The 18000-nt window shown below is 37.9% G+C and overlaps 1 protein-coding gene across 1 annotated transcript; it reads right to left on the reverse strand.

Annotated features, from left to right (window-relative positions):
* Positions 1 to 387: 387 nt before the first annotated feature.
* Positions 388 to 16867, reverse strand: NXPH2 (neurexophilin 2). The gene is made up of 3 exons (XM_057746479.1): positions 16756 to 16867; positions 10940 to 11115; positions 388 to 2882 (listed from the first exon to the last, which is right to left on the reverse strand). The coding sequence occupies exons 1-3, from the start codon at positions 16865 to 16867 to the stop codon at positions 2139 to 2141; spliced, it is 1032 nt and encodes a 343-aa protein (XP_057602462.1). The 3' UTR covers positions 388 to 2138.
* Between the last annotated feature and the right edge of the window lie 1133 nt (positions 16868 to 18000).

Raw genomic sequence — 18000 nt, forward strand, 5'->3', positions numbered from 1 at the left:
ATCATGTAGACTGATTTAGTTTTTTTTCTTTGCATAGATATGTTGATACCACTCAACTTTTGAACATCAGATAGTTTTAAATAACATTTCATTTGTCATAATAATAATTATAATGGCAGCTCACAATTACAGAATTTTTACTAGAAGCCAGGCTATGGGTCAAGAGGTTTATATGTGTTATTCTTTTACTCTGCTTTAAAATCTCCATAGCCTAGCTGCTCTGCTTACTATGAACATATGGAAAATCTTAATTCTCAGTTGATAAAACACACACACACACACACACACACACACACACACACACACACACTAAACCACTGTGAGGAAAAGAAATAAGAACAGTCTTAAAAGACAAAAAACCTTAAAAAAACACACCCTGAAGTCATGTGACAGATTTAGCAAATTCTTTTTATTTACATAGAAATGTGTACACATACTTTCTCTGTACACGGAAAATTCTAAGTGTATATACATATATGCTTCCCACATATTTTACAATAAATAGTATTTTAATCTTGCTTCTAGGTGAAAATAAAAAGATGTCTCAAAGTATTTCACACCAACCACAAGATTACAAAAGCACCCGATGAACTCAGAGCAAAAATTTCAAGCCTGTACTACCACACACTAAGTCTAGTACAATTTTTACAAAAGACAAAAACCAAACACTGTGCAGATATCACCAGGAAAATGAAAGAGATGGAGATGCAAAATAGAGATGCAAGCTATTAGCTGTTTGAACAACATAATAAGAGCCTTTTTGTTGGTTAGGACTGGTCTTCCTTCAGTCCTCAATTTAAAGTTTTACTTTAACTGATATTTTACAGATAAGAAGGGGGAAAAAGTTAACATCTATTGTAAAAAAGAATAACCATTCCATGAGTCTTACAAGCTCTAGAAACCTTTGCACTGGTCAGCCAGACTATCCTTCTGTGCTCATTCAAAGACCATCCAGTTCTTTGACACAGGATGACCGCTGACCCCTTCAGAGAAGATAAGGAGGACGTGGTTGTGAAGCAACATTAATTAGGAAGTCATCTCAAAAGCCTGGTGAGTCAGATATCTTGGTTATTAACACTTAATAATTAGCAATGTTTAAATATGCTCTTTATTTCCACCATCTGATCCCTTATGTAAATAACTAAATGCTAGAAGAACTGAACCTAAGAGGCTAGAAATAATGAACACATTATCCCAGAACTCCCTCCCTCTAGTTCCAATTTCTTTCCCATTCTAGCCTAGAAAACAATCACTTTCTCTCAATTTCAGCGTTGTCACACACAAGTATATAAAAATCATACTACCAAATGAGTAGAATGAGGTTATAGGGTGAATACAGATTTATGATATTTTTGACAACCTCACATCATTGAATTTGGCAAAACATTCTAAAAACACCCTGATCGTCATTATTGTTGAACTGACTTACAATAGATCCAGATTTGCTTTCTTAATACACTAATATTGCTACTCAGATGAGAAGCCTAAGGATGGTGACCAACCCAGGGTTAAGTGTTTAAATCCCACTCCACTCAACTCTAGCTCAGTTAATAATGTATTTCGTTCCCCTGTGGCACTGTAACTTCACACATGAGTTTTGAAACAAATTCTACCTCTTCATCTCTCATATCAGTAACAGCACAGATGTGTGAGAAAAGACAGCAATAAAAAAAGAATTTGATGTCAGAAATGTGATTCATCTATCAAATACAATCTTTTCAGTGACTTTACTGAATCTGCTATTTTTAAGGTAACTTTCCGAAACATATTTCAAAGGCTGGCTCATTTCAAGAGCGATGTTTATCACATGCATAATTTGGTTCTTTCCTGTTACACGTTGCTCTACCGTCGACTCTTAGAGAAACAATAATATCTGGAGGACTTAGCCCGCCTACGTGAGAGCGATGGCTTCATACACAGTTTGACTCTTTAGATTAAGGTACTTATGATCAAAACAAACACAATTCACATTTAAAGATGTTTCTTTTTCTTTCTTTTTTTAATTTGAAAACCTTAGAGGGAATGCAGGTTCACTGCCAGAAACAAAAGGGATCCTTTATCATGAAGAGCCGGCTTGGTTCTTGGTCATTCTAACTGAATATATATTTGTCCTTCCTTTCTATTGGCTGTGGAAAGATTCATCCAGAAGATAAGTATGGAGTCTCACTATGGTAATTGTAGTCAGGACAGACCTTTTGCACAAGTTTATAATCAACACTGTAAAAGGCAATGTAGATGCAAATGACCTTGAAGGGCTTGGAACACAACCAGGAAACGTGGCTCTGAGTCTGCTCCTGGTAGCAGATCTTGGACGGGTCAAAGTTGCACAGGGCAGTCTTCTTCGCCCGATCTGTTTTTTCATACTCAATGCGACAATTGAAAGATTTGGATTCCTTGGTCTCCAAGGTAGACTGTGGGGAAACTTCAAATTCCACCACTTTGGAGGGGGGTACCAAGCTCACTGAAACATTGCCCAGGCCTGTGGAATTATGTCGGAAATAAACACTGAAGGTTCCATTTCCATGGTCAACGATTTTCCCCGTGATGAGGAGGTTGAGTTTCACAGTTTTAATGTTGGAATGGAAGTCGCCCCATCCAAACATTTTCTTAAATTTTCCCGTTTTCACTATTGGCCTCCGTTTAGTTCTGGCCAAGGGCTCCTGAACTTCCGTGATGTTGGCCAGCCAATCCCAAAAGTTCTCCATGCTGTCTGCATACGCCAAGTGTCCGGGCTTGGGGACTGGAGACTGTTTAACAAACAGGCGCAGAGGGTTGATGATCCTTGTGTGCACCACGTTTCCCACCAGTGTCCCCGCAGCATCTTTGTCCTCCCAATCCAGCCCCTCCGTGGCGTGCACCACCTTTTTACTGTCACAAAATAGCTGTTTAAAAAGAAGAAAGAGAAACACACCTTAGGTTAGGCTTTGAGTGCACACATTCCAAAGCCGAAGCACCCAGTTAATTCTTGTAATTTTATTTCAATTCCTGCTAAATAGCATTTCACACACACAGCTGGGCTCCACCGTGTACCAAGATGACCATTCAATTCAAGCAACGTAAATCCGTGAGTACAAAAATGGAAATGATGCGATTAAGAAGAGAGTATAATCGGCTCTTGTATCTACAGGTTCTGAATCCAGTGGATTCAACCAACACTGACTTGAAATTAAAAACAAACAAACAAAAACCCCTCCAACTCATCCCCCCCAAACCAGAAATTTCCAAAAAGCAAAACTTGAATTTGTCATAGTCTGGCAACTATCTACGTTACATTAGGTATTATAAGTAATCTAGAGACGATTTAAAATATACAGGAGGATGTGCATAGGTTATATGCAAATACTAAACTATTTTATGTGAGGGGCTTAAACATCCCTGGATTTTAGTATCCAAGGGGATCCTGAAACCAAGCCTCCAGGATACCCAGGATTGACTGTATTTCATTTTAATGGGTTGATGTGGTTTTAGTCTCTGTTTCCTAATCTTTACAATTCTATCTTCCCAAACTGGGGAAATAGCATATTTTGGTTTATTATTTGATAAAAACATTAAATTTGTAAAGTCTTTTCCTTTAGGTAGAAAACAACTCTAGAATGCTGAGGTTTCTACCATGGAGCTAGAAACCATCTGAATATGAGTATGAAAAAACAGATCGGGTGAAGAAGACCACCCTGCGCAAATATCAATATTTAGTATTATATTCAAAAGCTTATGTCATATAATTTCATAACTTCTGAAATAGCTCAATTTCAAATTCTGTCACAAAAAGTAGTGTGAGTAGGAAGTTCTACAAAAGTTTTAGTTGAAAACATATAATTTCAAATTTAGCTGCCTTTATAGAAACAGAAATAAATTGGAAATGTATATTTTGAATCAATTAATAAACTAATTGTTGATAAACAAATTTTATTACAACTGAGTAATAGCCTGAAAGATAGGATTGCTAAGAAAGAGTCATGTGCATGTGTTTGGTGGATTCCACAGTATTTTGGTTCAAATCATACCCACTGAAACATAGCACTCTATTTGCATTTGATTTTTCTTCTTATTCTTTTTGTAGTGTGAGTCCTCACGATTTCTAAAATCATTTGGTTAAGTCAATATGAATATTGAGGGACAGAATCATAATATATGAAACTATTGCCTGGAGTGAATATTTATGGCTGAGTTATAAAGTCTGGAAAATAGAGCTTTCTAGTGGAAACACAGATAGCCTCTTATCTCTAATGGCACAAACCACTCTGGTAATGATTCTCTGGAAAACTGTCAGCATGATGAACAGGATGAGAAACAAGTGAGGCTGTGTTTATGTACAGTTTCCCCAACGCTTTCAAACTTGGCAAAGCATCTGGTAAAACCAGTCTCAAATTATTACAAAAATTATTGCTTTCAATCCGATTTTGAAAAAAAAAAAAACGTAGCTTGGATTGTAAATATTGCACTTGACTATATGGTAGAGTTTAATAATATGAAGTTATATTTCATATATTCATAAAAGTTTCAGTTCTTAATAGAGTTTTGTGAGAAGTGTTTTCACCTATACTTTGTCCCCAAACACTTCAGAGGAGGAATTCAAGGACTTAAATGTATGTGTGGATTTTTCTTTTTCTTTCTTCTTTTTTTTTTGCTTTGGTGCAGAGGGGGCACATAATATGTATTGGTCCCTTTGATTAATTTCCTGAAAGCTTTGCCCACTCATATCTAGTATTTTTAAAAATTCTCTTCTCTACTTAAATTACTGAAGTTTTTAAAATCGATATGCTGCACGTTCTTACTGTCTTGAAAACCTAAATCCATACTACCTCTTCTCAGGGGCTCACACATCCTGAGTCGATACTTCTTTCTCTCTCCTGGTGTTGAAGGACTGGCATGTTCACCAGGAAAAGAGGGATCATTACTCAGGATTTCTGGCTCAAAATATTCTGGGTATTTCTGATACTGTAACTAGCTTTCTTTCTTTGAACACTCTTAACTATAATGTGCACAAAACCTCATTCAGATCAACTGGTCACCCAACCCATGGAGGTCAGTACTGGCTCCAGATATGACTCAAATTTCCTGAGAACTGATGCAACCTGGTCCAAGTGACTTGCCCCGTCCTCTTTCCAGGGAGATGTTCAAGGACACATGGGCAGATAAGAAACCCCTTATTGATCAAGGTCCAATTTCTCTTCTCTGTGCTTATGATTCTTGCTCTCTATTATCTATTTTTTATCTGTTTTCAGTATTTCCTGAGATGTACTTTGCTTGCTCAATGCTGACAGTCACACCTACCATTCCCGAGAATCGCTGGTACACAAGAACTCCGCCTTTACTTCCTGATCTCAACTCCCCTATTTGTACAACTTCCTAACTTCTTCCTTTGCTCCTGCCTTCCTTTCTCTCTTTCATAGGGTAAATTCCCCCTTTTAGCTTGCTTAAAAAAAAAAATCTCAATTCTTAATTTTACACACCATGCTCCCGATAAATATTTTATTAGCAGAATTAAGATCCATTTTCCATTCATAAATATTTTTTTGCTTACAAGTATGACAACACTCTTTGCTACCAAGAGAAAATATGCTCCCTTTTTTTCTTAAAATGTTTGGTTTACATTACACATTTTCCTGAGTTTTTTCTGCCTGGATCATTTTTCTTGATTTAGTGCTTTGCCTGATTTCCCCCTTCTTTTTCTGTTATAGAAAACCTATCAACGTTGAACCCATTGTTCAATGACAAGTTTTCAATCATGTAGAGACTCAAATTAGCTGATATCGGTGGATTTTAGAATACATGATGGGCCCTATTGTGAGATAGACATTATGAGATCCTTCTCTTATCGTTAGGACTTCTGGTGTGATGGTTCTGAGAAAACTCAATAATAACTACTCAAAAAGTCATGTATTTTTACATTTCTTAAATATTTATTTATTTGGCTGTGCCAGGTCTTATTTGTGGCACATGGGAGCTTTAGCTGTGGCATGCAAACTCTTAGTTGCAGCATGTGGGAGCCATTCCCTGACCAGGGATTGAACCCAGGCCCCCTGCATTGGCATTGCCGAGCCTTAGCTACTGGACCACCAGGGAAGTCCCAAAAAGTCATTTATTGACTTAAAAAAAAACTAAAGATTTTCTTTGTAGTAACATGTTGCAGCAACTTGACCCAAACACATGTGAATCACTCTAGGAGATATGAGTGTGAAAAAAAAAAAAAAACTAAGCTTATCAAACAGATAAATTAGACGTGATTATTTGCTTTTAGAAAGGCTCTTCAATTCTTCAGAAAAGATTCTCCATATAAGAACTTAAAATGAAATTTTATTCCTAAAAAATATATTCTAACACAATACTCTTCAGGTTCAAACCTGCTCAAGGAGCCCTTGATTTTAAGGTTGGCCTGTAATAAAATAATACAATTTAACTCTTAAGCACAGATCTATAATCGTTCTCTGTTCCAACGAAAACAGTCACTGATAGTTCCTTAGATAAAAAAGTAGATACATGCATTTTTAAATTTTTTTGCTTTGCTGTAGACCATCATATTTGTAACTGCCTTTAACAACATTAAACAAGTTGAGAAAAGCTGCATATAACTTCATTTGTTTATTACTCTAAAATGCATGAACAGTCCTTAACAAGTACTGATTTCCAAATCTAAATGCAAATTTAAAAAAGCTATCAGATGATGTTGTATCAGTAGAAAAGTATGATTAAAAGGGTACATGTATTTCCAGTTGTCTTAAAAAGCTGACAATTGTACCTCCTCTCCCAACTTCCTCTCCCTTTGGTGTAACCTCTTCAGCCTTCACCCTGGAACATTTTCTTAAAGGCGTGCATCACTGCTGAGAGGGAACCCTCTCCTAAAGAGGTCTACATAGATAGTTGTTTGACCAAAGTCCCCAAGGCTCATGCTTAACCTCAAAAGACCTAAACAGGGATGACTGGGGTTTCAATGAACCACAGCCCTGCCCTGCACTCAACCATATACTCCCAATATGGAAGCAGCATGGTGGAAAAAGCATAGGATTTAGTGCCTAATGACCTTATCACCCCTTCATTTAAAGTGTTTGCTGTGAGCCCCCATTTTCTCACCTGTACCTCTTTTGCTGGTTGATTGTAAAGATTAAATAAAAGAATGGATGGAGGGCTTCCCTGGTGGTGCAGTGGTTAAGAATCCGCCTGCGAATGCAGGGGACACTGGTTCGAGCCCTGGTCTGGGAAGATCCCACATGTTGAGGAGCAACTAACCCCATGCACCACAACTACTGAGCCCAAGTGCCACAACAACTGAAGCCCGTGCGCCTGGAGCCCGTGCTCCACAATAAGAGAAGTCAGCACAATGAGAAGCCCGTGCACCGCAATGAAGAGTAGCCCCCGCTGTCTGCAACTAGAGAAAGCCCGTGCAGCAGCAACGAAGACACAACACAGCCAATAAATAAATAAATAAATAAATAAATAAATAAATAAATAAAATGGAGAAAATAAAATAAGAATGGACAGAAATGACTGGGCCCCACCTCTGGCAAAAGGCATTCAGTGACTGCTGGCTGTTGCATGGTCCAAAGGATTGTTCCGTGCCTCCTATCCAAGAACTGTCTTCAAAGGATTATATGGGTTCTCAGGTCTCCAGGAAACTGCTTAGTGGTTAATCAAGCAACGTGTCCAGTGCCATACAATACATTAAAGAGGAGAAATCCACCTTCTCAACCCCAGCGCATCAATCAAATGCTGCCTCATGTTTCCAGTCCTGCTGACATCTGAGTCATGTCCAGATCACAGCGACAGGTGAGCTCTCTTTGCCAACAAAATGTGTTTGTGGGTCTTTGATTTCAGCCTACCAAGTGAGTCAGCAAAGGATCTGAAAGTACAAAGTGTCTGGCAGGCGCCCTCATTCCTATATAGACAATTTCAGTGATACGGCATGCTGGGAGAGGACCGTAGGTGGTTCTGAACCTGTTGGCAAACTACTCTGTCCAAGGCAAGGTTGTTAGATGTTATGTGCAAAACACAAGGCTGTATCCCCTGTTACTTTTGTACTTGCTGGGGCTCTCTCTGCTACTATCAGCATCACTGCTGTCTTCTGTCCCATTATATTACAATAATAATGCACAAACATTGAACCACATGTGCAAAATGGAGTTTAAAAAAGGAAGTAAAAAGAAGAATTGCTGTGCTTTATCTGTTTGAACATTCCTTGATTTCAACACATTTATCAAAGCTTAAGTAATTTATGTCTTGGCAGGGTGTATCAATTTCACAAAGCACACACATTAGCTAGATACAATGATATCATATTAGCTTTTTCTGCATCTTACAGAAGAGCTCAAAAAGATTGATAAAAGCTCAAACCTTCATCAATTAAATGAAGCAGGTGGAAGGAAGGAAGGAGAGGAAGAAGACTGTATTTCATTTCAGTTCTTTTGTTTTTAGGGGGAAAAAAGCTGACAGGTTCACATCATTCGTCATAACAAGCTGGAGCTGAATTTTACTGATAATTAAATGCATTTTTTCCCAAGAGGCAGAGAGGCTGCAATGAATTTTATAGTAGCAGATGTGAGAACTGTCATGAATTACGGAAATAATTTATAAACTAAAAAGCGTGTTCCTCTGCAAATACTATATCAGAAGTTTTTTTTTAACTGTAATTTGTTATGTATTTTCCAATAAACATTTTATTTTAGAATAGTTTAGTTTACAGGAAAGTTGTGTGGTACAAAGACTTACCACATACCTTGTACCCAGTTTCTTATATTGTTAACATCTTATATATTACGCTTGTCACAACTGATGAGCTAATGCTTATACCTTATTATTAATTAAAGCCCATGCTTTAGATTTCCTTAGTTTTTCCTTAATGTCTTTTATCTGCTCCAGGATCCTAGGTAGGATCCCACATGACATTTGGTCATCATGAATTTTTAGGCTTGTCTTGGCTGTGACTGTTTGTTGGTCGTTCCTTGTTTTTGATGACCTTGAATGTTTCAAGGAGCACTGGTTGGGCATTTTGTAAGAATGCCTTTTCGTTTGAGTGTATCTGATGTTTTTCTCGTGATTAGACTGGGCCTTGGGGAGGAACAATACAGAAATAAGGTGCCAGTTTCATCATTTCATCTCAAGGGTACATGCTGGCAACATGGCAATCACTGTTGATGGTAATCTCCGGCTTAGGCAGAGAAGATTTTTTTTTTCTGTTTTGCTTTCAGAATTCTCACAAGGCTTGTACATTTTGTTATCATAAGCTTAGTTTAATTTTACATTTAATTCAGTGGCGCTTGGTTTAGGATTGATTTTTTTAAAAAGTCAGGCACTCTCAAGCATTTCAATTTTATAACCCTTTACCACATCACTGAATTAGCTAAAATAACCTCAGTTGTTTAGGAAATTCTACACTATTTATAAATTATTCTGGCACTATTGTGTGCTATAAATATGTCTGTCATCATCATTATTATTATTGTTATTTTATATTTATTTGGTATTTATTTCTTAAAAATGGGGCCCATTTTGATAATTGGTAGCTCAATAAAGAGCTTAGTCTATAAATATCTCACATGGAGTCGGAATTACCTGCTTGATATATTAGATCCAAATGTCCCTTTTCTCAGTTTTGGAGCTGGTCCATTGGACTTAACTCTATACATCCAGGGAGTCAGTATCAATATTTACATGGGGCTTTCTTTGCAGGTCTGTTTACCAAGGGGAATGAAGCTAAGGAAAGAGAGCCTCACAAAGCAGTGTTCTGCATTCATAGTAAGCTGGATGCTGCAGGACCATGACTGCTACTTGGTTTCTCTTGGGATCTGAGACAGTCAAACCTTTGCTATAATTATGGGATAACCGTCTTCTATATGTCTATCCTTGTGATAGCTTTGTTCCTTCCCGGTAGAGGCATGTTGGGATGGGTCCTAAACTGTGGGGGGGCGGTGGAGTAGAGGGGGAGGACATTTGTCTACACCCATGAGTAACAGAAAGGAAGCGAAGGGCATTTCAAGTTGTGAGTTTCTGGGGTTCTAATTCCATTCAGTGTATACCATGCCATGATCAGTTCAGGTAGCTCTATCCTACTGCAATCCTAACAGGTGGTATTTTTAATTTATTATTTGAAGAAGCACTTGTGGATGAAATATCAAGACCAGCCTTGCTGTCTTAGTCCAGGGTTTAGCAATTGCTTTTTTTTTTTTTTTTGGCTGTGCTGGGTCTTAATTGCAGCATGTGAGATCCTTAGTTGTGGCACGTGGACTTCTTTAGTTGTGGCATGCAAACTCTTAGTTGCGGCATGCATGCAGGATGTGGGATCTAGTTCCCTGACCAGGGATTGAACCATCCCCCTGCCCCCAGCATTGGGAGCCCAGAGTCTTATCCACTGGACCACCAGGGAAGTTCCCAGGGTTTAGCAATTCTAACTTTAGCCCCATCAACTCTTCACTTACACGCGGTACCAGGGGAGAAGGAGACGCTTCAGTGTCCTGGGTAGTTGAAGCCTAGCTCTTCAAGCTCACTCCCTCAAAATACAGCTCAAGAGACTTGATGACCTTAACACACCTTGTTTAAGAAAGTGGGAAACCTGAAATAGTTTAGAAACATTCCCACTTTATTTTTGCAGGAGTAAGTTTATGGCTTCACTGATTTTTATCTTTGGCTGCAATCACATGAGTGCTACTGTACTCCCACATGGCACTTGCAAATTATTGGACTGAGAGAAAAAGTGGAGTGCCCCAATGAAGTCTGTGCATTGCAGAGAAGAACCTGTTGGCACATTCTCCAGTGGCTGAATGTACCTAAGTAGAAAGATCGTTCTAAGAGTGAACAAGTGAATGAAAGAAGCCGGGGCGATGAACTCAATCAGAACAGGTGAGAACTGAAGCAGGGAAAAGCAAGCAATGGGAAGAGCAATGCTTTGATTTCCTGGAAGGAGCTGGGATCAGGAACCCTGGGATGGAAATCTGGTACTGTCACTTACGGTCCCATCCTCTTGTGCAAGCCACATGCCCTCCTGAGCCTGGTCTTCTCGAAAGTAAAATGGTGAAAACGAAAGGTTGGGGCTGCACTTCAAGGAGACGAAGGAGGCTCTGAGGTAAGAAAGTGAGCTAGAGTGAGGCGGGTCCAAGGGCAGAAGCACCTGTAAAGAGGTGAGTTCTGTAGTCCGGGGAGAAGTGGGGAGGCCAGGAACCTTGGTCACAAACGCATGTGTTCATCTTTTTTTTTCCTTTTTTTAAAAAATTAAATTATAGTTGATTTATAGTACTGTGTTAGTTTCAAATGTATAGCAAAGTGATTCAGATATACATATACAGACACACATATACACACATATATACATATATATACATATTGTTTTTCAGATTCTTTTCCATTATAAGTTTATTACAAGATATGGAATATGATTCCCTGTGCTCTACAGTAGGTCCTTGTTATCTATCTACTTTATATGTAGTCGTGTGTCTCTGTTAACTTCAAGCTCCTAATTTATCCCTCTCCCCTTCCTCTTTGGTAACCGTTTAAGTTTTTCTACGTTCGTGAGTCTGTGTTTTGTAAATAAGTTCATTTGTGTCATATTGTAGATACCACATGAAAGTGATATCATATGATATTTGTCTCTCTCTGTCTGACTTACTTCACTTCGTATGATCATTTCTAGGTCCATCCATGTTGCTGCAGATGGCATGAGTTCATTCTTTTTTGTGGCTAATATTCCATTACATACACACACACACACACACACACACCCCACATCTTCTTTATCCGTTCATCTGCTGACGGACATTTAGGTTGCTTTCACGTCCTGGCTATTGTAAATAGTGCTTCAGTGAACACTGGGATGCATGTATCTTTTGAATGTGTTCATTTTTAATCACTGATTCAACATGTATGTATCAAATGCCTTCCAGGTGCAGTATCTGGGCATTGGGAACACACTGCTGAACAGGGGCAGGTGCAGGGCCTGCCTTTATGCAACTTGCAGAAGATTAGGGAAAAGAAACATTACACATATGATCATAAATAACATCCCACTGATCTATAGTTGTCATAAGGGCCTGGAAATATGTGTATACATGCCTAAGTCTATATCTAGATAGATACATCAAGCAGGGAGTGCTAGTCCTAAAACAGGGGAGGCAACAGGGCAGGGGGTGAACAGAATTGAGTAACTAATACCTGTATTCTGATGAGAGAAATGAAACCCAAGATACACTAGTTGATTGTTGAAAATGAATGAATTAGTGGCAAGAAAATGAATTGATCTTGGTATTTATATTCCTTTTTTTCTTGTTCCAAATTGTATATTGACTTGTTTATAATTACTAATGAGAGTGTGATAACATTATAAGACAAGTTACATTTTTTTTTTAGCAAAACTGATTTTTTCTTTTCTTGTCCAGCTTTGTTGAGGTATAATTGACAAATAAAATTGTAATATATTTAAACTGCACAACTTGATGATTTTATATATGCTTACATTGTGAGAGGATTCCTACCGTCAAATAATTTAACATACCCAGCCCCTCACATAGTTACACTTTTTTTTTTTTTTGTGAGAACACTTAGGAAAGGGTTGTTAGTAAATTTCAATTATACAACACAGTATTATTAGTTCTAGTCACCATGCTATACACTAGATCCTCAGAACTTAGTCATCTTATGACTGAAAGTACACGTCCACTTCTTTTAACAATAAACAGGCTCCAAGGTTCAGTCGGTGCTAAATCCCTGACCTGGAAGTCTTGTGCTCAGGGCTGGCAACCCTAGCAGGCCTTGTGTTTCACCCTTCAATCTCCTAAGAGCTGTTGAAGGTTATAACAGATATTTTTGGGATCTAGGACAGTCAGACCTTCGCCGTAAACGTGGTATAACCCTCTTCCATTATCCTATATAATTATTACAATATATACTAATGCTTCTTGATAATGAACCAGGTATGTTCTGGGTAAATAATAATATTTTGAAATAATGTAGGTTTGTCTTTATATTTATAGGTGTGTTAAGATCTGTTAATAGATGACAAATCTGACTAATGTCTATGATTTTCACAAGAACTGATGAATGCTTTAAATGACAGGTAAGACACAACGACCGAATTTTTTCCTGCAATTATAGCATTGAAGAGGGATCTATACCTCAAGTGGATGTTTTCAGTTTTTGTTTTCAGTATATTACAGTGAATATAAAATATTTATAACCCATACTGCTTTTCTTTCAAATGCTTGCCATAATAGAAATAATGCACCATGCATAGATTGAATAGGTCACCTACCACTAACAAGGAAGGCCACACCCTTAACTATTTTATAGTACATCAAAATATGTAGTCCTCTGTCCATCAAAGAAAAAAAATTATGACTTTCCTGGATCATGCGGAATGAGCTGAGTGCTGCAAACTTGTGAATTTATGGAAAACTGGGAGGGTTGACTTTTCCATGATAACAGGACTGGGATATGCTACCAGAGATAAATTGATTCAGATCTGTACAAATATTTTTAAAGACAGCTGGCTTGCCCCCCTTGGATATCCTGGAAGCATTTATTAATGTTTTTTCACAGTGACAATCATTGCTAAGTGCCAGTTTGGAAGAATAATTGGTTTGTTTAATAGATCTGTTTATAATGTTGTTCCTGATGGAATCTGGATAGCTAGCCATCAATTATTTCACTGGGGGTATTAGTTCAAGCCAAGAACCCCCAAAGTGACCACTGTTATACAACTTACAGGGTGCTTGCAGATCCCAATATAGCTGATCAATTATAGAAATAATGAAAAGTGGGTCTTAGGCTTCATTTATGTTGCATATATATATATGTATATCTTATGTAATTGTATTGCTTTAAGAATTCTGTCCTGTATCCTGTAGTTAAAACAAAACAATGACCTGCTCAGCAGGAAGAAAAAAAACCCTACTGTGATTGAACTTAGCATCCCATTAAATTTTTTGCTTGTAAACCAATCCTGGAAAGCATTTTCTCTGGGTAGAAATTTGCAGACTGTCATCCCTGCTGACAAAAGAATACGTATCTGCTGGACAACATACAGCGCTACGTTGATGATTAGTAGTACGGCTTGCCCTAAAGTCATATTTCTGGGGCTCCATTACAGAACTGTCACAGCAGATTAAAAGAAGAATGACATAAAGGGAATGAAGAATGACCGAATCAAACATATATAAATGTATTAATTGCATCTATTAATATTTTGTGGCATAATGTGGCATTGTTTTAAGATTCATTTTGCAAGTTGAAAAACAAATGATTGCTTAGGAGGAGAAAGCTAAACAATGGACGTCCTTTCTGCTGAGAGTAGCAAATTCATTTTACCTTCCAGATATCTTTTAATAGCTACCCTTTACATTTTTCTAAATTGATACAGGAACTAACAGGAAACATAAATGTGAAGACAGAAATCTTAGCAGTAAGAGCCAAAAAGCTAGATTGCAATGCTTGGCAGTAGTTTTATTGCTAAGGTTAAATATGGCAATTCTTATTTTATCTTGCTGACAGTAATCTGGAAAATCAATGACACAACCTCTGCAAAAAATCTTACACATACACGCACACACAAGCACATATTCTGACACACAGAAATATCACGTGTATAAATGCATGTGTGCATGCACATACCATAATCTCTGTAAACATTTAAGAGAAATGGTGTGATACTAAGTGAAGTAAGCCAGACAGAAAGACAAATATCATAGGATATCATTTATTTGTGGAATCTAAGAGAAATGATACAAATGAACTTATATATAGAACAGAAGTAGACCACAGACATAGAAAACAAATTTATGGTTAGCAAAGGGGAAAGGATCGGGGAAGGGATAAATTAGGAGTTTGGGATTAACAGATACACACTGCTATCTATAAAATAGATAACCAACAAGGACCTATTGTAGAGCATAGGGAACTCTACTCAATATTTTGTAATAACCTATAAGGGAAAAGAATCTGAAAAAGAATATATGTGCGTGTTTACACACACACACACACACACACACACACAGATGTATAACTGAATCACTTTGCTGTACCCTTGAAACTACCACAACATTGTACACCAACTACACTTCAATAAAAAAATTAAAAAAAATAAAAGAAATGGTGTGAAAGAAAACTTAGATTTCATTTTGTATTTGCGAGCTGCATAAAAGGGGTTCTTTAACAAATTATGAACAGACTAGAAGTAAATGTTAAGATGGCTTGCGGTAAGGGACTGCTAAATGTTAGGCTGTGGCCGTACTTCCCAAGTAAAACAGGGTCAGAGTGCAATCTCATTCAATGCAAGTTTTGCAAAGTCAAAGGTATTCTTTTGATCACCTGATAGAAACCATTCTTTCACTGTTAAGGAGTAAATAACTCAGCATGGTAAGTGGCACTGTCTCTTTTCATCCCTGTGTCCTTAGAAGCCCCAACCAAGTTTTCAATGAGAGAGAAGAGCTTTGTGTGATGGGAACACATAAACACCTCTGAAATAGGATGGCCTGGGAGAGATGACAGGCATCTGTGTCTTGACCCCTAAAAGCTGGCATTTAAAAAGGAAAGTTGCAACAGAGGAAAAGAACAGTGAAAGAAGTGGAAATGGCAGATACTATGTTAGTTTAGGCAGAATTTCAATGCAGGATGAGGAAACATGGTCAGGTTGGTGGGTGGCCCGGGCAGGAGACAGGGGTTAGGAGAGGTGCACTGTGTATGGCTTTGTACTTTCCCATCAAGCCTATTTGATATTTCGATCTTTAGGTACCAATAATCCAGCAATTAGCACATACTGCCTGTGATAGTTAGTTTTAATTGCCAACTTGGCTAGGCTCTAGTACTCAGTATTCAAACACAAAGTGCAAATACCAGGTGCTGCTGTGAAAGTATTTTGTAGATGTGGTTAACGTTGCCAGTGGATTTTTTTTTTTTCAGTTCAAAATGTCAGCATCTGTTGGTTACGTCTTTCACCAAACATGACGTTCAGTAATTTAAAAGAACTTTTCAAATGGTTTTAGATACACAGTATGATTTTTCACTTAAATGTAAACATTCATAGTCTATTGGGGAATTTTACATAAATATGCTGCTTTATGATGATGACCCAATATATGTATGTTTTTTAAGGTCAGTGTCAGTTTCCACACTATAATACACCAAGTTAATTTTAAAAAACCCAATGTATATTGCTTGTGTATACGAAACTGATAATTGTGTCAGAATTATTTTTGTGGTAATCATTCTTGACATTTATACTTAGAATTACAGAGTCTCTGTAGCCTTAGAGAACTTAAGAGGCTTTCCAAAGTCCAAGTATTGAGAGACAGCAACAAGTCTAGGAATCAGGTCTTTTGTATCAAGTTACTGCTCTTTCCACACTAGTACTGTAATGGACCTGACACACAAAAAACGCCTGAGCAATGTAATATAAATAATAATATACTATAATATGTGCCTTATAAATAAACATTTTTTTCTAAGTACAAAATGAAGTTTACTCTAGAAAATGAAACTAATAAAACTGAAGAAATTAAAGTCTTCATTGCTATTTTAATATTATTCATATTTTCTCCCTATGTAATATAAATAATACATATCTTATATAGTACCTTTACTTATTTTTAAGGAAAATGTATTCAGTTGCATAATAATTCAAATGCTCTAGAAGAAAAAAATCTTGCTGTTACTAAGAGTAAAATCTAAATTCTAATCAGGGTCAGTTTCCCCTAGACCTCCTCCCTGAATCTTGAAAGACACTTCACTGTTCCATCATTGGGATCGTGGGACACTGTGGGAAGAAGCAAGCAAGCTCACTGTCCTCCGGGCGAGCTGGGGTGGCAGCCCCTCCCTTGTAGCCCAAGGAGGTATTGTCAGCCTTGGTCTTTGCAATCACGGCTCTGCCCTCAGAGTTTTGTTCTTTCTTCATGTTGCCCCTTCTCTCACCTCTCAGTCCGGGCTGGCAAAGTTTCTTTCTTTCTTTTTTATTTTTTTTGGCCACGCCACATGGCATGTGGGATCTTAGTTCCCCGACCGGGGATCGAACCCCATGCCCTCTTCAGTGGAAGCAGAGTCCCAACCACTGGACCACCAGGGAATTCCCTGGCAACATTTCTGATGGTATAAAATTCTTAAAACCTCATCAGTCTCCTGTGTAGTTCACTGGGGTCCAAGCCATCAAGAAGAGCACCCTCCAAGCGTCTTTTCTGGATAACTGTGTCTCCCCTCTGGTTTCTCCTGAGATGGTTGATTGGATCCATGGGCCATACACCCAATATCTTTAGCAAAAGCTTTTCAGTCACACCCTTCGGGGTTTTCTCCAGAGCAATCAGTTGACCTTAATTAAAGAGATTATTCTTGATGTGGTGGGTGGGCCTTATCCAATCAGCTGAGATGTCTTAAAAGCAAAACTTCTTCCCTGAGGGGGAAGACATTCTGCCTCAAGACTGCTGCATCAACTTTTGCCCAAGAGATTCTGGGACCTGTCCTATGGATATTAGAATTGCCAGCCCCCCAACTGCAAAAGCCAGTACCTTGAAATAGATTATCTATCATCTATCTATCCTACTGGTTCTGCATCTTTGCAGAACTCTGATACACTGCCTTTTGATTTTAATAATTATGTTCATGTGTGAATGTCTTATTTTCATGACAATTATGCCTCTTCCTTTCTTGTAGAACCTTATACAGTGGACCCTTGAACAACATAGGCTTGAACTGCACAGTCTACTTATATGCAGATTTTTTTTTTCCACTGAATACACACTACACTACTACACGATCTGTGGTTGGTTGAATCTGTGGATGCAGAACTGTGGATACAGAGGGAAATGTAAAGTTATACCCCAATTTTTGAGCAGGAGGCACCCCTAAACTCTGTGTTGTTCAAGGATCAACTGTGTAGGGATACTTGATGGTGACTTAATCATGGGTTCAGATTTAGGATCTAGTGATTCCATGTGGCTCCCAGAGAAAAGTGTGAAAGTTTAGATATCTGCACTTGTCATATTGCTTATTATTATTATTAGTTATTTTTTTACCTTTTTATTTTTTTATTTTTTA

This window comes from Hippopotamus amphibius, chromosome 8 (assembly GCF_030028045.1).
Source record: "Hippopotamus amphibius kiboko isolate mHipAmp2 chromosome 8, mHipAmp2.hap2, whole genome shotgun sequence".
NCBI classification, from domain to species: Eukaryota; Metazoa; Chordata; class Mammalia; order Artiodactyla; family Hippopotamidae; genus Hippopotamus; species Hippopotamus amphibius.